This window comes from Orbicella franksi, chromosome 5, assembly GCF_964199315.1.
Source record: "Orbicella franksi chromosome 5, jaOrbFran1.1, whole genome shotgun sequence".
NCBI lineage: Eukaryota > Metazoa > Cnidaria > Anthozoa > Scleractinia > Merulinidae > Orbicella > Orbicella franksi.
In genome coordinates, this window is record NC_138149.1 from 9,368,889 (window position 1) to 9,392,400 (window position 23,512).

Consider the following 23,512-nt stretch of genomic DNA (forward strand, 5'->3'; position numbering starts at 1 on the left):
CTGTGCGAGCTCTCTACCTTGAGTAGAATCACGGCAAAAGCTGGTAGCGGTTCCCCGGCTCAGCGCTAAGAGTACAAGTTGAGGTGCTTGGCAAACGCGCGTTCACGTTCCTCGCTACACACTCTGATCGACGGTAGAGCAACCAGAAATCAGTCAGGCATGCGCAGAGAGCCACCAGAAACACGTGCTCTTTAGAGTGGAAAACATGTTGCTGTGATCGATTTCATTGAAATGGACATAAATAAGCCCGCTTAAATATCAATATCATTATTTGAATGAATGTAAGGCCTTCTAACCGGCCGTAAATCAGGTTTTTCCAGGAGAAAACTGAGGTACTCCTTTTTTACTTGCAATCGTTTACGTTTGATCTTTCTAATACAAACCGATACGGGTATTAGCTCGTGATCACTGTTCCGTAAGCGAAAACGAAGTATAAATAATCGGTAAATACAAAATATAATTGCAAACAGGTCTACTCTCATTTTGCAGCTAGGTGCAATTGCACCAATAGCCCCTCTTAGACTAACGACCACTAATGAGCTATTAAATGAAATACAAACATGATTTCTTTTAAATAAAAATATTAAACGTGATTCATAGAAAACTAAATTTGGATCATTATTTTAGGTAAGGGGGTTGTGACGTGTCCAGACCGGAAAAATTCTTGCGTTAAAAAATCTTGTGACTTCAACGATAAAAAATTACAGTGAGGGTAAAATGCGGAATTGTTTGAGCAGAGTACTCAAAAATAGAGCTGACTACTGGAAATTTGTCCAGGGCTGCTTTGAAAAATGAAAGGAAAAAACAGAACGGTAATCAGTGCTGTTTTTTCTTCCTGTAGCTATTTGTAAAATTTAGATGTTAAAAAATTACGATACGTGGGTTAAGCCCCTGCAATACGTGATTAATATTTTTTTGCGGAGGCGGGAATAATTTTTTCAGATTAAACGGCATTAAGTGAGCGAACATGATTAGAATCGAATTTTGCGGCAAAGGAAACAATTTGGAGGTCATGAATGAATGTTGAAGTTGAGTTGAACTTCATTTTATTGACCTTTGCGTGGAACAAACAACAACGAAAAAATATGCACGGAATGCCGCAATACAATTAATGTGTAACCAGACTCTTTAAGGTGGAATGCAAGCTATTCCAAGCCTCCATCCTGATGGTAGCTGTAACAATGCTGTTAGGGGAACTGCAGTGCAGAATCCCAAAGAGAAACTAAAATTTGCAGCGATATATAAACCGTGGAAACGCTCCGGACACAATTGTCTGCCTTTTGGAGCTAAGGATTCAGCACTCATGTGGCTGTCTGTCTGAGGGACAAGATGGCCTCTGTCCAAGTGCAGTGAAGCGTGTCTACTTCAAAGGTTTTTAGAGCGGCACCGACAGTTCAAAAATAACTTGCTTGAATAATTAGTGAAAGGTAAACAACTGCGAATAAGCTTCTTTAAATACTTTGGGCTTTATTTCCAGAGTTAATGATTGCCCCATTCGTGGCAACACGTGTACCAGTCACACTCCCCACTGTTCCACGTTCGTTCACGATGGGTTTTATCTGGGTTCAGTTCGTAGCGCATCGTCTTCCCGCTTGCAGACTTTTTAGATCGGATCGTCAGTGAAGCTGAGCGATCTCGCTAAATTTGCTTCGTGTTGTGGATCAGTCTCCAGGAAACCATAAAAATATATGTAGTTCAAGGGAGTGGCGGGGGAAGGGGGTACGTCTAAGGAACAGAGTAGAAGGAAGGGAGTGGAGGGGGAGCCCGGCGAAGGGAGGGAGGGGAGAGCTTTGTCGCTCAATTCTTTTGTTCATTTGACAAGTCAAACTGTAAACGAGTAAACTGCGCGGATAATGCCCAAAAGGCACAACAGTTCGATGGACATTTCTCAAGAACATTTCTCAAGGACCTAAAATATGGTTAAGAAAATTTGCGGATCATGAGGAAATTCACTTTTGCTGATCAGCTGTTTTCTTCTCGTAAAAGGTATGCTGAAGTTCTATCAGGAGACGTTAAAGACTATCAGCCATGGCTTACCGCGCGCTCAAGGAAGGGAAAACGTCAATTCCATTCAAAAAGTTACGAACTTAAGGGTTCTACAGTTTAGTAGGATTCCATCAGTGGACTCCTGAATCTGGTACTTTTTCCAATGAAACTGAGTGCTTAGCTCGATGTCAAAAGATACCAATTACTATGAAACATCATTAATAGATCATATAGAGGGTTTCATCGTCAGTAAGCAGAACTAAAACCGCTTTAGGTTGCAACAGGACAAAGATTTTACAAGGTTACGTTTAAAAAATTAAATAGGCTGTTAAAATTCCGGCTTAGATTTCGGTCTCAAAAATTTAGAAGAGGGAAAAAAAATTCACGAACCAACGGGGACACCTCAACAAGAAAATTCCGATGAATACGCCCCCACCAGCCCCTCCCTACTAATTTATCCCCTGTCTTCTCTTGTAAGGAAATATTTTAAAGACGCGTGGGATGATGGAAAGAAAGCCATCTTCCCTACTTCCCGTCGTTCCTTGCGTCTACCAACTTTTTTACGAGAGAAGACTGGAAAGGAATCAGCCTCTCCTAAACGCCTCACGCAGGAACATTAAGAAATAATTATAGACATCTAATTTCTCCCAGCAACACCACTACATTGCCAGGCAGACAGCTTATGAGAATAAAGACAATGACCAAACAGGGCTGGTTGTGTTGATCGTGGACGCTGACGCTCAGGAGCAAAAGAAGATGAGTACCATGTGCGATTTTGATTGGTTGTGAGGTCGTTATGGATGCGTATGTCTTACTGAAATATTACCAATGCCAAGTTGAAAAGAAAAACCACGCGTATGATCGAGCTATTTTCGCATACTAAAAATTGATCTCTAAACTGACCGCAAAACTGCAATCTATTGATATCACATTGACTAAGACATTTTGCTTTTGCCAGCTTCCTTCACCTAAATGAACTTCGCCCCTTTCCCGATAATCATACGGGAGGTAGCTTATGCAAACCAAGACGGTAACGGCAACGAAAACGAAAACGTCACCAAACAAAAGTTTTAATGAGCAAAACAATGACTGTGCTCGTGCGTTTTAATTCTTTGTACATTTCGTAGCCGCACTCTGCAAAACAGCAGCGTGAAATGACCAAGTTCTATGAACGTTACTTTGTTCGGAGAGCGTAGGCCACGACAGCAATGTTTTCGTATTTCTTATTGCAATTGATCGCTGCCATTACATATTTAATTGGTTTGTAGACCAAAAGGCGTACTGAACAGATGCAGATACGCTGATGTAGTTACGAAATTATAAAGTAAAATTATAAGGTAAAATATAAATCCATTTTTACTGGCCGTGGTCCCTGCCTTCGCCGTTGTCATTGCTTAAGGCGGGGGTCTACCTGAATTCAAGTGAAATTTTAGGAAGTTTAAAGAGGGATTAAAAGGAAAAAAAAGGTTATGGAACACCAACAGACAGTTGAACGCCCCCGAAAGGGCACCCCAGGTTGGTGGACAACTGTTTGGTGTACGTCTACCAAATTTTAACTTCAAATTCTAATTTTAAAACAACACCAAATCTTCAAAATTCCTATTTCTATAAATTTTACTAATCCTTTGAGAAAAACTATTTATCTCCAAATATACCTAAAAATCACCAAAAATTTACAAAACAGCCCAAAACATAGATATGTGGGATGAGCAGAGAGATTCTCGATTGCTTGAAACGTGAACGAGATATTTGCATTAAAACCATAATACCCAGCCAAAATACGGCCTTCATGTAGAACCCCGCCTTAAGCTCCCTATTGGTGGTTTGCAACCAAGACTTAGAAAATTACATTGATCCGCGGAAGGAACTTTGTTCTTTAAGATATGCATGTAATATATGCTGTCCATGGTTGATTTTTCAGAAGAGTTTCGACAGTTTTGCACTTGATTCTATTAAGCCTCTTTCGCGGCCACCTGAGACGAAAAATTCCTACATTCCTTTCATGTTTCCTTGCAGTGTGTATTTCAGACATCAGATCGTTAATTATATCACACGTCGTCGAAATCCACCTCGGTTTATACGAGACATTTTTCCGCGGTTTCCGCTGTGGATTTGTTATCTGATCACTCTTGCCCTTTTTCAATGCCGGGAGTGATTTCCGTCAACTTCGTTACGTTCCGTGCATTCGTCGTAACTGAGCGACAACAGTTGATCAAATCGCTCTTTGTGTCACGACGCCACACGAGTTGGTTTTCGGGCGCAGCAACGACGTTTCGCTTGCACATGGTATCGTCGGAATTGGAGTACCAAAAATTGTTTGGCTAGTCGGGAATCTTTCGTGTCTTTGCGGCACCCTTGCGATCGCATGTCGCCAGAGTACAAACGTAATTTGCATATAGTTTAATCCAAACCGCAAGCAGAGTGTTTAAACGAGAGGGAGTGCCAAGAACCGACCCCGCCCCGCAATAAGGGCGGGCTACCAAGCGTACGTGTGGTGAGGGTATAAAGAAATGTGGGCGACGAAATTCCTCTCGTGATTCTGGGATTGCAATCACCAGAGGTTTTACCAGCAAAACCTCAAATAGAAAGCTTATCATACAAGTAGTACTTTTTTTTTCTTTGAGTAGCAACAGTAACAGCAGTCAGGAGCTGGGCTCCTGTAGTTACTGATTTTGTATTGACACGAGCGAAAACTGATACGGAGGATATTTATCCGGCTACGTGCATGCAATCTGGCCTGGTAAGTGTCCTTTTCATGCTATTATCCGGTCAAAACTGATATCAGTGAATATCACGTCAAAACAGTATTCTACTCAATCGGCCAACCTAGGCAAAAATTATGGATTAGTGTTGGAGCAAGATAGGAAAAAGGCTTTTTTGTTGTTGTTTTTCCGTAATTATCATACACCCTTTTTTTTTCCTCCATAAGAATATATTTTATAAGGATATCGAGGCTAAATTTGCAAAATTTTAAGAATATGTTAAGAATAAACCCGAGGCTGAGATTTTCAAAAGAATACTATTTTGTGTGTTCAAAATTTGTAAATACAATGCAATGCAACTATATGTTTTTGACTAAACTGTATAAGATTCTTCTTTCCTCTAAATGCAAAACTAGCAAATAGCAACGAAAACAGCACTAGCCGTTTGTTCGATGCTAATAACCATTTCTGCAAGAAGTTATGTGCGTCGTATCAGGCCTTATTGCCTGCAGTCTGGCTCCAAAATTACTTTACCACCTTCCAGACACCAAATGCATTCAAAAACAGAAACGTCATACACTATAATCTAAGAATATTCACGAGAATATCTTCAGCCGAAAATCGCCAGGAAATTACGAATATTCAGCCTCGGACGGAAGAACAATATTCTTATAAAAAATAAGAGTGTATTTGTTTTATCCATAGAATGTTATAAATTATCGCTGAAAACCGCAGTCGGGGTGCACTCATAAAGGTACTGCATTGCATGGAATTGTATTGTAATGTACTGCCACACGCTGCAACTTGCCGCGCAATTGAGTCCTCGCGCGGCAAGTAAGCTTTGATTACCAGTCTTAACTAAAACAGGACCAGCAGCAAAACCGTTGTCGTGGCAACGGCACAATGGGTGTCATTTTGCTTCTTTTGTGATGTGCATTTTTGGTGCCAAGTTTGAAGACCACCGCTCTAATATTGCTTGAGATCTTCTTGATTTAGTGTTTTATTGTTTCAAGGAAACTATATGGCGTCATTACTCTCCTCATTCGCCTAATACAAAAACGTCAATATCTCTAAAACGAAAGACGATTTTCCAAAAAGGAAAACGCCATTCTTCTTTATTTAGGAAAGCCTTTCAAATAATCAACAATTGGCACTTCAAGACTAATAAAGACACCTTTCGTCGTGTTTGCGGTCAAAGATTGAGTAGGTCTCGTTCACACTAGCGACATATAACGACATAAACGACATACAGACATAATGACATAATGAACCAGGCCAAGGAAGAGACCAGTTTTTTTCCCCTGTGTCGTCGACATGCTCATGCCGTTATGTTGCTCTTATGTATTTTTATGTCAGCATGTTCACACTGCAAACACAACGACATAACGTCCTTGTTATGTCGTTATGTTTATGTCGTTATTTTGTTAGGCCTAGTTTACACTAGCGACATAACGACATAAGGAAGACGTTATGTCGTTATTTTGGCAGTGTGAACATTCTGACATAACGACATAACAGTAAAAACCCGCATAAAAGAACAAGTGGATTAAGAACACTCAGGCTGAAATTTGGTCAAAAAAATACCATATACATAAGAACACATTCAGCCTGAAAGATGAAAATTGTTCTTATATAAAAAAAAAAAAATTGGCTGCCAATTAGATTACTAAGTAGTACAGTACTAAGTAGATCAATATATGTGTTATCCATTAATTAATTAAAATGTTGTGCTTGCACATTGATTTCATCTGTTGATAGTCTATGTAGTATTTAAGAACACCTCAAGAACATTTTCAGGTTGATTTTGTAGAAAACACCTGATATATAGGAACAAAATCAGCCTGAAACCCCAAAACACGTGTTCTTTTATGCGAGTCTAGGCCTGGTTCACACTAGCGACATAACGACATAACCATCTTATGTCGGTAATGTGAACGTCGACATAACGACATAAGGCTAGGTGAAAAATGGAGCAGGCGATACTTGTCGCAAGTCTTGCTCAGTCGCCGCCATTTTGAAAATAGTGCTGGTGGTGGACTGAGTTCGACAGTTTTTGCGCCGCTCTGATTGGTTCTTTAATTGGTTCGATTTTTATGTCGATGATGTTCACACTTTGTTTAGCAGAAACCTATTAACGTCATATCGACATTAGAAGAAGATCAGTTATTTTTCGTTGTGTCGTTATGTTCATGTCGTTATGTTACTACAGTAAAAACCCGCATAAAAGAACACGTGTTTTGGGGTTTAAGGCTGATTTTGTTCTTATATATCGGGTGTTTTCTGCAAAATCAGCCTGAAAATGTTCTTAAGGTGTTCTTAAATACTGCATAGACTACCAACAGATGAAATCAATGTGCAAGTACAACATTTTAACTAATTAATGGATAACACATATATTGATCTACTTAGTACTAGACTTACCGTACCCTAGTAGGTTATTCTAATCTAGTTGGCAGGCAATTTTTTTTTTTTATATATATAAGAACAATTTTCATCTTTCAGGCTGAATGTGTTCTTATGTATATGGTACTTTTTTGACCAAATTTCAGCCTGAGTGTTCTTAATCCACTTGTTCTTTTATGCGCGTTTTTACTGTACTCAACTTCGGCTCGCCATTCAGCATTTTAATCCTCAGAAAAACATCCACGTAACGCGCACGGTACATTACCCGTGAAAGAACTGGGTACCATGTGTAAAAAAAAAAATGGGATTATCTTGAGAAAAAGGCCCATGTGAGGGGTGAACTCTCTGAGGCCTGGTTTTCACCACCACCTGAGCACAAGCATAAGCATAAGCAGAACGGCTCTGAGGACGCCCACAACATACAAGCATGAGCACAAGCACATGGTAGCGAGGAAGACCACAACACAAGGAAGGATAAACACAAGCTCAACAAACATTTATGTTGTGCTTGTGCTTATGTGAAATGCACACGCGTAGTAAGCATAATCATAAGCTTAAATATCGTCCGCCATCTTGTTTTACTGTATCGAGGAGGTATAAAACCGAAAATAAGGCAGTTTTCTATTCTGCGCATGCCTACGTGCTTGTGCTGTGTTGTGGGCGCCCCAATCTCGTTCCTCGAGTCTTCGTTCCTTACTGCGCAAGCTTGTCGAAACGAGCGATTCTCGAGAGTTCACGTTACAGGCTCAATTTTGATTGGTTTTAAAAACAATAAAAATGAGCGGAAGAAAAACACTAGCATCTCGATTGAGCCACGTGTTTATCGGCAAATTTGTGCAATTCAACCAGAAGTCCAATATTTTTGGACTTCAAGTCAGATCTTTCCAGTGTCGTTCGTCTCCCGACCGCTGGTCAAGGGGAACGAAGACTCTGGGTATGAGGTTGTGGGCATCCTCTCTACCGTTATGCCTGTGCTTGTGCTTTTTATGTCGTAGTGAAAACCAGGCTTTACTCTTCATCCTCTCTTGGTAAAGACTATTAATGGAGAATTTGTAAGTTGATGTGGAACTCACCGTTGCTTGTGGTAAGAGAATCCTTTTGCCGCACACTCTGACCACCTTGACTGTGTCAGCATACCCCACCTTCTTCGACGTGCACGTATACGACAATCGCTGAAGATTTCTCCTATACATTTGCCACCTGCCTATACAACGCTTCAGTGAAGAGGGGCCATTCAAAGTCAGGATGTGACCTTAGTTTGCGAAGGAATAGCAGAATATCCTGAGGATTGGGCCGAGTGATGTAAAGAGCTCGCCCAAAGGACCACGTACCCAGACGTCAGTTGTTACATTGTTGTATAAATTACAGCAGTGTTCTCTGCGCATGTCAAACTCTCTTCGCCAGGCGTCAAAGCCGATGGTTACCAGAACTGGCTCCCTGTTATCACAGGACTGGTCTGTAGAAGTACAGTACGCAGGAATGAAGCAGTAATTCGCGAACTTCATGGCGAAAGGTCTTCCTCTGAAAAAGAAAACAAGATTTTTAGAACCCTTGAAAATGGTACTCGTCTGATCATATCAGTATCCAATTTTACATAATGGGTTTTATTATATGGAGAAGAGTGTTTTACTGGGAACTAAACCACTCGTAGATTCCATACGCCACTTCATCCGGGACCCGAGTGGCGTATTTTCCCTATGTCACCTTTGTGAGTGTCGTATCGTTCAATGACGGCACGATTCCCGCCTTTTGCTTTTGTTGAATTGGTTTCTCCATATAATAAAAAGAACATTACACGTTGGCTCGAAGATATGAATTTTATGTTCTCGTGGCAAGAACACAAAATTCATATCTTCTCGCCACCGTGTAATATCCTCTATGTATATTTTTTTTTTATCAGCTTTGGTGATTGTCTTGATGTTAAAAGGAAACGCTGAGCTCTACTCACAGTTGACTATTTTAAAATACACAGCAAAGAAGAGCTGAAATCTAACTCCATGCGAAAACTCCCGCATGTGAATATTAATTAATAATGTTATAAGGCACAGTGGGCTCAGTTAGCAAGTCAACCTTTGCTTTGTTTTGGGATCTCTGTAATATTCTTCCGCCGTGATATATGCGGATGTATTAACTATTTCCTTGTTGATCCCACTATGACTTGCAATATTCAACTGGGTTTGCCATTACCCGCCATAGGTTTGCCTTCAGACATTGAAATGATACATGTTAAGTTAATGGTACATTAAGAAAATGCACTTTGTTAAAGCCTATGAAAAAATGGCTGTCAAAAGTTCAGTTTTCCTGAGTGCATGAATTAATTCTAATAAAATTTACTCTCGTGAGTGAAAAGTTCTTAAACTCTACGACGCATTAGAATTTGGAAAGAAATTTATCATTCAAGGAAACCAAAAAAAAGGATATTCTAAGGTGAGCTCAACTTGAAAATGTCATCGTCTCCCTTTTTCAAATTTGTCAGAAACGTCATTCGTCGCTTGTAAGGTGTTCTAACCATTATCCATGTTGATTAGTGAAAGTTTTTATATTAAAGTGTGTTAATGACGCTTTTATACAGCATAGATCCCTTCAGATCGATGGCTCTTACAGAGCAAAGAGGCACTTTGACGATCTGAACACCACAATCATGGAAGGTTATTCCTTTAATAATTCTATCGAGAACTCAAAATAACTCGGTATCTTGACGAAACGAGGAAGTAATATCTTTTTCCAGTGCAGATTTTAATTACTGCTCAAAATAGTTATCAGTGTTTAAAAAGAGAAATGCCAACTCACACAGAACTACACCTTTTGCTGTTCATTTACAGAAAATAAACATTCATTTGTGTCCAAATTTCTTTCTTTATGGTCAATAAACTCTCATTAACACCAATATGACCTTCATTTGCGCGTAAGGAACGTTCAAGAATAACAGTTACATATGCATTAGCATTCAAAATCATCAAAAGAAAAACAATACCTTCATTTGACATTCATTGACTGTAAATGTATTTTCATTTTGGTCGAAAAAAAATTCGTTGTCGCGAAACGACAATCATTTACACTTTAGGACATTCAGTTTTCAACAAAAGACTTTCAATAACACAATTTGCATGAGAACTAACATTCAATTGCATTATTAGGCAACCATATCCATGAAGGTAACAATCTTTAATGCGGCGAGACAAACATTACAGCCACAATAACATTTCTTTTTGAAAGATAGAATATCAAATTCGCTGAACGATTTATCCTTCAATTGCCTCACTATTGAGGCATCGTGGCAAATACGTTTGCATGAAACGAAACCACTGTCCACATTTAGCTGCCGTAATGGTACCAATACATATTTCGTTGTAGAGCTTGCTGCAACAGCTGCGTGCGATAATTTCACAGAGCAATTCCCTGGCGTCTTGCTTCGTCTCTTTTGACATCTTCAAAGGCCCTGACTATCCTTTCGCGGTGTTCAAATGGGATTCTACAGTATTTCTTCGTGGCAGTTCTGGAGAAATCTAACTGTCACTATGACACACGTATACTGTAGTGCGCCCTCTGAGTTGTACGCAAAAAGTTTCATAAGTGGCCGAATTTACATATATCTGGAAGGGGAGGATTGTGACAATATGTTTTAAAAAAAGTACATATGGTCCCTTGTTCTATAATCAAAATTTCGAGGAAAATTGGGCGAGATATCTCTGTTCAAAAGAACTGCGCGAATGAGCGATTGTTTTCTCTTAACGTTTGGTGAAAACACGGTAATGTTTGTCTTACCACACTAAAGATTGTTACCTTCATGGATATGGTTGCCTAATAATGCAATTGAATGTTAGTTCTCATGCAAATTGTGTTATTGAAAGTCTTTTGTTGAAAACTGAATGTCCTAAAGTGTAAATGATTGTCGTTTCGCGACAACGAATTTTTTTTCGACCAAAATGAAAATACATTTACAGTCAATGAATGTCAAATGAAGGTATTGTTTTTCTTTTGATGATTTTGAATGTTAATGCATATGTAAATGTTATTCTTGAACGTTCCTTACGCGCAAATGAAGGTCATATTGGTGTTAATGAGAGTTTATTGACCATAAAGAAAGAAATTTGGACACAAATGAATGTTTATTTTCTGTAAATGAACAGCAAAATGTGTACTGTACCTTCAGTGTTTACAGACTGTATGTTGATATTTGAAAACAGTCAATTAACACACTGCAAGAGCATGCAAGGGTTTACAATGAGAAAATTTCCAACTGAAATACAATTGACTCGGTGATGGCGAATTTTTGCATCACAATAACTAAAATTGCTTAGAATATTGCTCAACAGGACGCCATGAATTGAGTGATTATTTAAAAGACAAGGCGGTACGTCCACAGACAATAAAACAACTTAAATTATAAATTCTCGGCCAGCTATTAGGGTTTCTGTTTGTCCTGTTTGCTAACTCGGCGTGAATTTCGAAGTTTAATTCGCGGAAGAATGACCTGAGATACAAATGATTCAACTGTAGTGAGTCAAAAGTGTTTATAAAATACTGACGTTTGCAGATAAGAAATCAACACGAAGTCAGAAACAACACAACGTGTTTGCCAAATGTAAGCGTAGAAATTGTCAAACAATCAAACGCGCCACGCCAAGGCCTCTTGAAGTGAAATATTTATACCAAAGATCTTAATTTCTCAGTGAGATCAGTAATGTTGCTCTTATGTATTTTTATGTCAGCATGTTCACACTGCAAACATGACGACATAACGTCCTTGTTATGTCGTTATGTTTATGTCGTTAGGCCTAATTTACAGTAGCGACATAAACGACATAAGAAAGACGTTCTGTAGTAATTTTGGCAGTGTGAACATCCTGACATAACGACATAATAGCAACATAACGACATGAACAAAACGACACAAGCAGTAGTAACAATCTTTTCCTAATGTCGTTATGATGTTATGTTTCTGTTAAAGCAAGTGTGAACATCATCGACATAAAAAACACAACAAAGAACCAATCAGAGCGGCGCAAGAATTGTCGAACCCAGTCTGCCAGCAGCACTATTTTCAAAATGGCGGCGACTGAGCAAGAATTGTGCCAAGTGTCGCCTGCTCCATTTTTCACCTAGCCTTATGTCGTTATGTCGATGTTCACATTACCGACATAAGGCGATTATGTCGTTATGTCGCTAGTGTGAACCTTTATCTTTACGTCGTTCTGTTCGTGCTGTTATGTTGCTAATATGTCATTATGTCTACTTGTTCACACTACAAACATAACGTCCTTTTTACGTCGAGATAACGTCCTTTTTATGTCGTTGTGTTGTTATGTCGCTATTGTGAACCAGGCTTTGTCGGTGAGGTAGACTAAAATCCATGCCAGGCCTCGAGCTAAGACTCGATCAAATACTCAAGCCAGGATCGCCACTCAGCGTTTTAATCCTCCACAAAAACATCCCGTTAACGCGCACGCCACATTACCCGTGCAAGAACTGAGTACCATATGTAAAAAAAAATGGAATTATCTTGAGAAAAAGGCCCAGATGAGGGGTTCACTCTCTTAGGCCTGGTTTTCACCACGACCTGAGCACAAGCAAAAGCACAGCCGTAGCGAAGACGCCCACAACACAAGCATAAGCACAAGCACATGGTAGCGAGGAAGACCACAACACAAGGAAGGATAAACACAAGCTCAACAAACATTTATGTTGTGCTTGTGCTTATGCGAACTGTGCACGCGCAGTAAGCATAAGAATAAGCTTAAATATCGTCCGCCATCTTGTTTTACTGTATCGAGGAGGTATGGAACCGAAAATAAGGCATTTATCTATTCTGCGCATGCGTACGTGCTTGCGCTGTGTTGTGGGCGCCCCAATCTCGTTCCTCGAGTCTTCGTTCCTTACTGCGCAAGCTTGACGAATCGAGCGACTGTCGAGAGTTCACGTTACAGGCTCAATTTTGATTGGTTTTAAAAACAATAAAAATGAGCAGAAGAAAAACACTAGCATCTCGATTGAGCCACGTGTTTATCGGCAAATTTGTGCAATTCAACCAGAAGTCCAATATTTTTGGACTTCAAGTCAGATCTTTCCAGTGTCGTTCGTCTCCCGACCGCTGGTCAAGGGGAACGAAGACTCTGGGTATGAGGTTGTGGGCATCCTCTCTACCGTTATGCCTGTGCTTGTGCTTTTTATGTCGTAGTGAAAATCAGGCTTTACTCTTCATCCTCTCTTAATAAAGACTATTACTGGAGAATTTGTAAGTTGATGTGGAACTCACCGTTGCTTGTGGTAACAAAATCCTTTTGCCGCACACTCTAACTACCTTGACTGTGTCAGCGTACCCCATCTTCTTCGACGTGCACGCATACGACAATCGCTGAAGATTTCTCCTATACATTTGCCACCTGCCTATACAACGCTTCAGTGAAGAGGGGCCATTCAAAGTCAGGATGTGACCTTAGTTTGCGAAGGAATGGGAGAATATTCTGAGGATTGGGCCGAGTGATGTAAAGAGCTTGCCCAAAGGACCACGTACCCAGACGTCAGTTGCTACAGTGTTGTATAAATTACAGCAGTGTTCTCCGCGCATGTCAAGCTCTCTTCGCCAGGCGTCAAAGCCCATGGTTACCACAACTGGCTCCCTGGTATCACAGGACTGGTCTGTGGAAGTACAGTAAGCAGGAATGAAGCAGTAATTCGCGAAATTCATGGCGAAAGGTCTTCCTCTAAAAAAGAAAACAAGATTTTTAGAACCCTTGAATATATTGCTCGAAGCTTTCAAGGAGAGAGGGAGGGAGTTTTACATCAATTATAGTAGTTCTGAGCTTCAAACCATACTGGGAACAATTGTAAGGTCATTTAACCTTAAGCAAATACTGCGGGGTTTTTTTAACAAAATGCAAGTTGAAAATGAGCAGTTAAGATGACAATTAACCAATTAGTAACTTGTTAAAGCTGGAGAATTTAACGTTCTTTTTCCCTTCAAAGAATGAGTTCGGACCTTCCACATAACTTTCAATCGTTTAGTCTTGTTTTGAGAGACGTTCATTCTACAGTTCCATTTAGTAGTGTACTATTTATCTGATGTCCTCGTGTATTTTAAAGCTTCACTTCTGAGCTCAAACTTGTAATCAAGCAATCAGTATCACATGAAAGAACTACTCATCCACAGACTTTACTGGAACAGCTTTGAGTACCGATCGATAGTTTTCATTTGAATGGTCACACTAACTGGGATTTCTTCCACCATACAGGAAACAAAAGAAGTACAAACCGTCTCGCACAGCACACCAAATGGCAATACATGAGTTAGCATACTTCCCTAGTTTAAGCTAAAGAGATAAGTGCAGCCCCGAAGGCTTTGATAACTCGGCCGCTTAGGTCTGCCACAGGATCATTTTAGATTTTGACCATTTTGAACAGAAAATGGGGTACCGCACATATGGTTTGTGCGGTGAGCAATTAGGTATAATTTTGAGAAGCAACTTTTGTCGGCGTTACCATTCATCTCTCGGAAAGGTAAACAAGTAGGATCTGGTCTGAAATAGAGTATATCGATCATTAGGCCGGAAAACAGTAAGGGTCAGGGCAATCACAGATTTGGGTCTGAAACAGGGCTTTAAGAAAAACGCCGCACAACCCCACTAAGATGTAAGGGAAATCCCCCCCCCCCCCATCCCCCCCGCCTCCTAGAGGTTCAGTAGACTGTACAAGACAGGACGTACAGTTTGAAGATGTTTGAGGGAGGAGTGTCACAGGACACTACCTATTTTTCTTTTCACTGTTTTGTTTTTCACAAGTGTTCTTTAGGTTTTCCATCGATAAAAACCTTAAATTTATTGCTCCTGCATTGACTACTCGTGTTACTAGTAATGTATATTTTTTTTTAATCAGCTTTGGTGATTGTCTTGATGTTAAAAGAAAACGCTGAGCTCTACTCACAGTTGACTATTTTAAAATACACAGCAAAGAAGAGCTGAAATCTAACTCCATGCGAAAACTCCCGCATGTGAATATCACTTAATAATATTACAAGGCACAGTGGGATCAGTTAGCAAGTCAACCATTGCTTTGTTTTGGGATCTCTGTAATATTCTTCCGCCATGATATATGCGGATGTATTCACTATTTCCTCGTTGATCCCACTATGACTTGCAATATTCAACTGGGTTTGCCATTGCCCGCCATAGGTTTGCCTTCAGACATTGAAATGATATATGTTACCTTAATGGTACATTAAGAAAATGCACTTTGTTAAAGCCTATGAAAAAATGGCTGTCAAAAGTTCAGTTTTCCTGAGTGCATGAATTAATTCCAATAAAATTTACTCTCGTGAGTGAAAAGTTCTTGAACTCTACGACGCAATAGAATTTGGAAAGAAATTTATCATTCAAGGAAACCAAAAAAAAAGGATATTCTAAGGTGAGCTCAACTTGAAATGTCATCGTCTCCCTTTTTCAAATTTGTCAAAAACGTTATTCGTCGCTTGTAAGCTGTTCTAACCATTATCCATGTTGATTAGTGAAAGTTTTTATATTAAAGTGTGTTAATGACGCTTTTATACAGCAAAGATCCCTTCAGATCGATGGCTCTTACAGAACAAAGAGGCAATTTCACGATCTGAACACCACAATCATGGAAGGTTATTTTTTAAATAATTCTAGTCGAGAACTCAAAATAACTCAGTATCTTGACGAAACGAGGAAGTAATATATTTTTCCGGCGCAAATTTAAATTACACCTCAAAATAGTTAGCAGTGTTAAAAAAAGAGAAATGCCAACTCACACAGAACTACTGTACCTTCAGTGTTTACAGACTGTATGTTGATATTTGAAAACAGTCAATTAACACACTGCAAGAGCATGCAAGGGTTTACAATGAGAAAATTTCCAACTGAAATACAATTGACTCGGTGATGGCGAATTTTTGCATCACAATAACTACAATTGCTTAGAATATTGCTTAACAGGTCGCCATGAATTGAGTGATTATTTAAAAGACAAGGCGGTACGTCCTTAGACAATAACACAATTTAAAATTATAAATTCTCGACCAGTTATCAGGGTTTCTGTTTGTCCTGTTTGCTAACTCGGCGTGAATTCCGAAGTTTTATTCGCGGAAGAATGACCTGAGATGCAAATGATTCAACTGTAGTGAGTCAAAAGTGTTTATAAAATACTGGCGTTTACAGATAAGAAATCAAAACGAAGTCAGAAACAACACAACGTGTTTGCCAAATGTAAGCGTAGAAATTGTCAAACAATCAAACGCGCCACGCCAAGGCCTCTTGAAGTGAAATATTTATTCCAAAAATTTTAATTTCCCAGTGAGATCAGTAAAACTGCCTTGCCGCGTAATACGGAAACCGACAATTTTGATGTTTCATCATCATATTGCCGTGAACATCGTGAAATCAACAGCAATTTTAACTAGAGCAAAAGCGCAAAACATTTAAAACAACAGTGTAAAACAGAATTCGATCTTACCCAACTGATTCTTTGTCAATGATGGTCGAAAGTACAATATCATCAATAACTGTACTGTCGAAGGCACGCGTGCTACTCTAGAGTTTTAAAACCTCAACAACCAAAGAGAATAGTACTACCAAGCCAAAGAATGCCGTTTTTTGCCATGAAATGCACAGAATGTAACCGGTTTTAATTCAAAACACCGTCCGATTCGTTAGGGTTTTCGGCGGTGTAAACTTTTTCAAATGAGTCAGCGTTTCGCTTTGTATCTTGATCTGAAACAGTGAGAGCACATTTGAAACTGAAACTTACCCAGCCAAAAGAACGAAAATTCAGCATATCCAACCTTTAAACTGTGGTAATCCAACGAAAGCCATTCCGTGCTCATGAAGGAAGACATTTCAAGACATTTTGCATTCGATAATATGCTCTGTCTGGATTTTTCAGACCAGACACAAAGGATGTCGCTTACGTAAAGCACCTATTCAATGGTACTTGCGTGACCACGTCTCACGTGCTGTCACGCGCGGGCGTTTTTAGACGAATAATTTGATAAACATGTGATACCATTTGGTGGTTTTTTAGTTGGCAAACGTTAACAAACAGAGTTTGAGGCTGCCTTTTTAGCCTGAAGAAAAAAAAAGTTATTTTTGACTGGGTGTCATCTTCAGACGGCTGTATTTTATTTAGCTTGGTTTCATTGCAAAAATATTTATCCTTAGGCCACATCCATACTACGCCGGACGAATTTGAGAGCGGACGTTTCACTCTGAAGACGCACAGAGCGTTTTTCGTCCACACTACGCCTGTGGAATTTCAAAATGCAACAGTCAGCTGTGGTCATTTTGGATTTGTGTTTGAGGAAAACCCGGTCAGGAAAATCATATGATTTTCGTGACACCATCGTTTTCGAAAAGCTCCGTTTTGAAAATGTTCTCCGTCCACACGAAAACGGTAGACCGGCGTTTCTAAATTCCTCCGGTTTGAAGAGCGTTTTCTGGAAAACTCTGTTTTCGTGACGGATATAGTGTGGACGGTAGACCTAACCGTAGAAATAAATCTGCGTTTTCAAATTTCTCAAGCACAGTGTGGACGTTGCCTCGAGCTTTCATACAACGACACATTAGATATACGACGGAAAAACTACGAACACACGCGCGTTAATTTACACTGCAGTGCAAATCAGAAAATTAGCGAGTAATTGGGCTGCTCACAGCCAATCACAATGAGGTAATTTTCACAGTCATTTAACAATAATTATAATAATAATAGATTTATAAGGCACTTTTTCTCCACGATTCGAAGGCGCTAATTACGTATTGTATACCCTAAAATGTAAAAAGGCTTTTATTTATGTGCCACTTAAAAACGAGTATGGAAAATGACAAGTTTTGGTGGAACTCCAGTCCGAATATGGAGAGCCAAGAGGTACACAACGGTAAAATGTTCAAGACGTACCTGTTCGGTCCTATTTGAGTTGCTTTCTACAGAGCTGTGACCTGTTTTATGAAGCAGTAACGTTATGCCGACCATTAAAGATTACATTTTGTTTCTCCACATTGTTTATCTTACATTCTTAAATGTAACGTCCTTCACAGGGCACTTACATTATAGACTCCAGCAATTCTGCCCTCTCAACTTCCTTATTTGTAATGTATAAGCCTGTAGTCACCTATAGGAACTGACGTAAACACAAAATGTCGCTTTGAACGTTTTTTTCTTGTACTTTAGGCCACGCTTGAACGACTATGACGGTAGGTAGCTAATTGTTTGCCTAATGCTGTCCTTCCATGGTCTTCTTTTATTCTTATGTCAATAGAAGGCGGCTAGTAAACAAAGAGATAAAAGGTTATTTAGCTAGCCCAAAGTACTTAGTGATTCAATTTTTTTTGTAAAAGTAGGAGTACTTCAATACGATTTCACAGATAAGCAAAAGCAAACTAACACCAAGTTGGTCTGGTTGCGCGCATTCCTTCACTGACACTCAACCGCTCGAGAGTACCTCGCCATTCCTGGGTTGTCAAACTTTTCTCCGTTGATCTCTCCTCAGAAAGGCGTCGTAAGTATCTCCTTGCTCTTCTTACGTCAGGTTAACTCCTGCCTGCTGCGCTCCAAGTGAGTGATAATAGCCGGCGAATCACTCATTCAGGAAACAATTCAAACGAACTTAAAAGTGGACGAAATGAATTCCACCAGCACAAATTATGAAAACAGTGGGACTATCGACGGCATCGCCTTCTTGCAGCTCTCCATCCTGTTTCTGACGCTCGTGTTTGGCTTCCTCGGCAATGCGCTGGTGGTTGGCGTTGTCATTTTCCATCGCCAAATGCGCACGAGGACGAATATATTTCTTACTCAGCTGGCGGTGACCGGGATAGGGGTCTGTGTGTTCTGCATACCGTTCATGATAGTCGCTCTTATCAAACAAGCCTGGGTCTTTGACGAAGCGCTGTGCAAGTTTAACGGATTTACCGTCCCCTTCTGGTTCGCCTCGTCTATTTTCACGTTAACCGCTGTAAGTATACACAAGTACTTCTCGATTGTTAAACCTTTGAGAAAGATAATAACACCAAGACGTATTTTAGTGATCATCGTAGTGGTTTGGGTCTCAGCATTCGCGTGCTCCATAGGTCCCATTCTGGGATGGACTGAGATTGTGTATAAATCATCGTCCTGTATATGCGGGCCTCGATTTCCGCGCACTGCTTTGGACATCTCGTATACCTTGTTTCTCGTGTCAGTGGTCTACACATTTCCCATCGTGGCTATGATTATCTTATATTGGAGGATTATAAAGGCGGTTCAGTCGCATTGTCAACGTATTCGTGATACAGCTATCATTGACGATCGAGGCATTTTAGCGCAGAAGAAGATAATAATCACCCTTTTGTTTGTTCTGGTGGCGTTCGTCGCCTGTTGGACGCCATTTTTCATTTACGGGATCTTGACGCTTGTGACCGACGCCAGCCGGCTTTCCCGCCACTTTTTGCGCTCCGCGTACATCTGCGGCTTCCTGTACAGTGTGTGTAATCCTATCATCTTAGGCGCGAGAAACCCGCGGTTTCGAAGAGGATTCAAAGAGCTTATCACATTCCAAAGGATCAGAAGGCCTTCGCTAAGTCCCTCGGGCGCGGGTTCGAGCAAACAAAGCGATGTCGACGGGCGTCCTTCGGCCGACTATTTAGCCGAGAAGAGGTGCTCGGTTTGGTTTCTATCGTCGAGTCAAAACTCACTGTTACGTTTGGAGCCCGAAATTCCACAAAGACGTCGAAAACTACGCTGGATTGAAACAAATCTCTGACAGGGAGAGAACAACTGATTGAAAATGAAATGATTTGACACCAGCTAATTCAAATAACAAAGCTAATCCGGGGATTGAAAATCTGTGAACAAGCTCATAAAAGTTTATGCCCTAGTCTAAACACCCAGATGATGTTATTAACAGTTATACTAGTTTGACTGAGGGGAAAATACGTAATTAATATTGCACAGAAAGAAAATGTTCAAAGGAGCTCAGTCACGGTATTTTAGGTAAGGTAAGGTAAAGCATTCATTTAAACACGATAAAAAAATAATGGCAATGCTGATGTGGTCGTCTTTATTGAGCCATTTTGACCACGTACAAAATTACCTTTAAATTGAAGGAGACTTGAAAATAGTTGTTTACTAAGATAGAAAAACACCACAGAGATAATAATAAACCATAAAGGAACAAGGATGATTAACGATGGAGAAGATTAACACGGATTACCATCGACGCACTGGAACAATTTGGGCTAAACTTTTCAAGATTTAAGCCATGATTACGTTACCTTAATCCTCTTCAATTCTTCAAACTTGACTTTTTATGAACCTTTTACGTTAAAAGAAAAAAAAAAAAAACTTCAGAGCAGTTTTGATGTTTGCACTAGTTTCTGTGATCCATTTTTTTATGACAGTTTGGAGATGCACCAGGACATTGCATTGCTGGTTGATAATTTTCAGTATTCTCCTCACAAGTCTGTTTTGCGATGCAATGATATTGTAAGAAGAATTAAGATTACTACTGAAATAAGATAAACATGATTATTTGTAAGGTTTACAGAGGTTTTTTCAAGTTGCTTACACAACGCACCAGGCAGCACTTTTAAGAAAACAGTCTGTAACGACATAAAGGAAGCGCGAGCTTAAAGCCCTACATGTACTTCTATTCAAGTGTCTAAAGTAGTCAGGCAAGTAATTCGGTTTTGGTTGCACCATGGTTTGAGATTGGCTGAGTTGTCTAATTGGTAAGTAATCCGTTTGGCTTTGCTTTTTCGAAACTCAATTGGAAAACCTCTTTATTCGCTCGCGATTTCTGTGATCGAGGTGAGCGAATAATCTAATAGTTTACTGAGTAGACTTCCAACTGAAATTTGCATTTATTGCTCTTGTCATCAGTAACCCTCACGTTTCAGTCATCCTTCTGTTTCTGAATGTTCTTTCAAAACTTCGGAGAACCGATCGAGAAACTTCAAAGCGATGCCATGTTGGTGACCTTATCAAGCCACTGCACACTAATGGCTATAAAAGTGTGCGATGGTTTAGCCAATCAGATTGTAACGTTTGCATTATTTTACCAGTAGAATTGTACTAAACCTCGATAGAAACAGAACTATAGAGCACGAACTTTTGACGTAATGATGCAGAGTGCAAGCAAAAAGGAAGACATAGTGAAAAGTGTATGTAATAAACTAGTTCTTTTCTGGTCTCTTTCTCGCATTGTTTCCTAAAATATTCAAAACCTTTTCAATGAATTTCAATCTTAACCTTCATGAAAGTTTGCGGGAACCCTAAAAAAGCTGTGGACCACACTTGCCTGCGGCTCGCGTTCCCACGGTATTTCTTGCTCTCTTCAACTTCCGCTCACACATCCATAACTCGATAAAACACAGAGAAAATCTTCTAATTTTCTTAAATGTAATCCGAACCAATCATACAAAACACTTTTAAGCATAGCACACTTATGACGACGTATTCCGGCTGTCGCTTGTCTCCGCCGAAAAAAACTAACGTCTGCGAACCTGCGCCAGGAAACGATTTCTGTGACGTAGGAATTCTAAGCCAATCTCAGCTTAGCTCAATTAGCCCCAGAACTACTGCGCGGGGTATTCGCTGCGAGGAGCACTCGAGTTTCATTCTATCACGGAATCTGATTGGCCGAAGAGAAAACAAAAGTCATTACGTCACAGAAATCGTTTCCTGGCTCGGGTTCACAGACGTTATTTTTCGGCGGAGACAAGCGACAGCTGGAAATACGTCTGTGTTCGCAGGCTAAGGTTTGTGCTTACTTCACCAGTGTGAACCAACTTGAGATGAGCACAAACACTAGGAAACGGACCTTTCCTTTCTTGTTTTTTTTTTTTTTTTTGCTTGTTCTTATTTCCCTATTGTGAATTGAACTTTCGTTAGTTAATGATCCTCCTCATCCGCTATATATCTTTAATTAAGTTATCGTGACCAGATCTTCTCCGGCGCTACTGCAGATAAATATGCATAAAGTACTGGTGCTTATAATGTTATAACGGTGGGGTCAATCAGGCCTAATATTTTTATAAGAAGACATTTCGAACTGCATTTAATTGCAAAAAGAAGCGAAATTGTTATACCTCCCAACTCAAATCCTTTTTCCGACTGGAGGAAAACGTGTCACGTATAGTTGGTCAAAACTCACGAAATCCCTAGGGAAACAACAACATGAACTTTCGAGTCGCATGTGATCAGGTCGTGCTCCTTGAAACTAAGGCAAATTTGTGAGCCAGCCTGCGTAAAGCAAACCATTTCTTCGCAGTTTTTTTTTTTTCCCTACTTTTGAGTGGAGAGGTAAAACAAAACACTTAATGACTGGCCCCGTGGGAAACAGTGAGGTTTGTTTCCCTTCGACCTCACCGGCACATACCCGACCTCGGGGCCAGTCATTAAGTGTTTGGTAAACTGCGACGCCTTTGAAGTCATCTTGACTGCATTATCAAGTAGCCTGAAAGGTACGTTTCCGTGTATGGGCCAAGGAAAACTGGCCTGTTTCATTCACGAAATGCTTTTCGTTTATGAAAGAAAACTAAAACTAATTACACAGGTGGACTGAATTCATGCGAAAGTCATCCGAGTTTATTCTGCACGTTTAACCGTTGACACCTAAGAACTCTTATTAGACCGTGCAACACTTAAATATATTCTTACACCTTTTACACTATAAAATAACATCTCGATCGCTATTTTCTTTTCTCTAGTAGTTGCTAATGGAGTCAAGATGACTTCGAAACGTCGTAGTTTACTTTCGCCTCTTTTGTGATCAAGTCATATTTTTATACCAGGAAATGTTAGTAGCAAATGTAAAAATCATACGATCAGGATGATGTACAGAACTTTTAATACGGTCAAAAAAAAAACTTACTCTGAATACCTGGTTTCTGTAACTCTTATAGCTTTAATTTAAAACTATGGTAATGAAACGTAAAGCTTTGTAGCCTGGTCAGGTACTTGGGTTAATTGATGGGTATGTGCCGGTAACGTCCCAGAACCCCTACCCCATCATAGTCTATTTTGTGGCAAATGTAATTTTAGCGATCTCAACTTAGACACTTTTTGTTTATAAATCTGCCTTTTAAAGCCTTTTAACTAGGTCATTCTAAAATCATGTTAAGTGACGCATTTGTTTAGCTGAATGTAGAATGGTTACAAATTTTTTACCGCAAATCTTCCCAATTTTTAGTCCCTACTTGTCAGAATCATCTTACCTTCGGAACCTCGAAAATATGCGACCCTATTCTAGTAACTCTATTGAAAATTCAACCCCATTATAGTCAACCCAGTCGTGAAAATGCGACCCCATTCAGCGGAACATCTCCATTAGCCTATCATTAGGAAGTACCCCACCCCTCCCCCCCCCCCACCTCCCCACCTCCCCGGGATTTAGAGCACGTACAAAAATATTACCTTTGAGGTCCGTAACGTAA

General features: G+C 39.9%; 3 protein-coding genes across 9 annotated transcripts in view; 1 reads left to right on the forward strand and 2 right to left on the reverse strand.

The window, feature by feature from the left end:
- Positions 1–16,992, reverse strand: part of LOC145487253 (RNA-binding motif, single-stranded-interacting protein 2-like) — a 54,531-nt gene extending 37,539 nt beyond the window's left edge. For 3 of the 6 annotated variants that reach the window (XM_081465993.1, XM_081465982.1, XM_081465992.1), the window contains exons 1-3: positions 16,851–16,992; positions 13,348–13,795; positions 1–8,612 (exon numbers count right to left, since the gene is read on the reverse strand). The gene's annotated coding sequence lies outside the window, so the exon portion shown is untranslated. The remainder of the gene's footprint in view (positions 8,613–13,347; positions 13,796–16,850) is intronic. The other 3 variants (XM_081465984.1, XM_081465983.1, XM_081465987.1) reach the window with 3 other exon arrangements.
- Positions 16,993–18,287: 1,295 nt separating this feature from the next.
- LOC145487334 (neuropeptide FF receptor 1-like) lies at positions 18,288–21,218 on the forward strand. The gene has a single exon (XM_081466097.1). It carries the CDS (start codon positions 18,721–18,723, stop codon positions 19,837–19,839), a length of 1,119 nt encoding a protein of 372 aa, XP_081322223.1. The 5' UTR covers positions 18,288–18,720; the 3' UTR covers positions 19,840–21,218.
- A 2,247-nt stretch (positions 21,219–23,465) lies between these two features.
- The window catches only part of LOC145487247 (carbohydrate sulfotransferase 6-like), a 7,976-nt gene continuing 7,929 nt past the window's right edge, over positions 23,466–23,512 (reverse strand). For both annotated transcript variants that reach the window (XM_081465975.1, XM_081465974.1), the window contains one exon: positions 23,466–23,512. This exon is cut by the window's right edge and continues 1,748 nt beyond it. The gene's annotated coding sequence lies outside the window, so the exon portion shown is untranslated.

Bases quoted from the DNA above. Each gene is read 5' to 3' on its own strand.
- LOC145487334 (XM_081466097.1), top strand. From the start codon at position 18,721: ATGAATTCCACCAGCACAAATTATGAAAACAGTGGGACTATCGACGGC.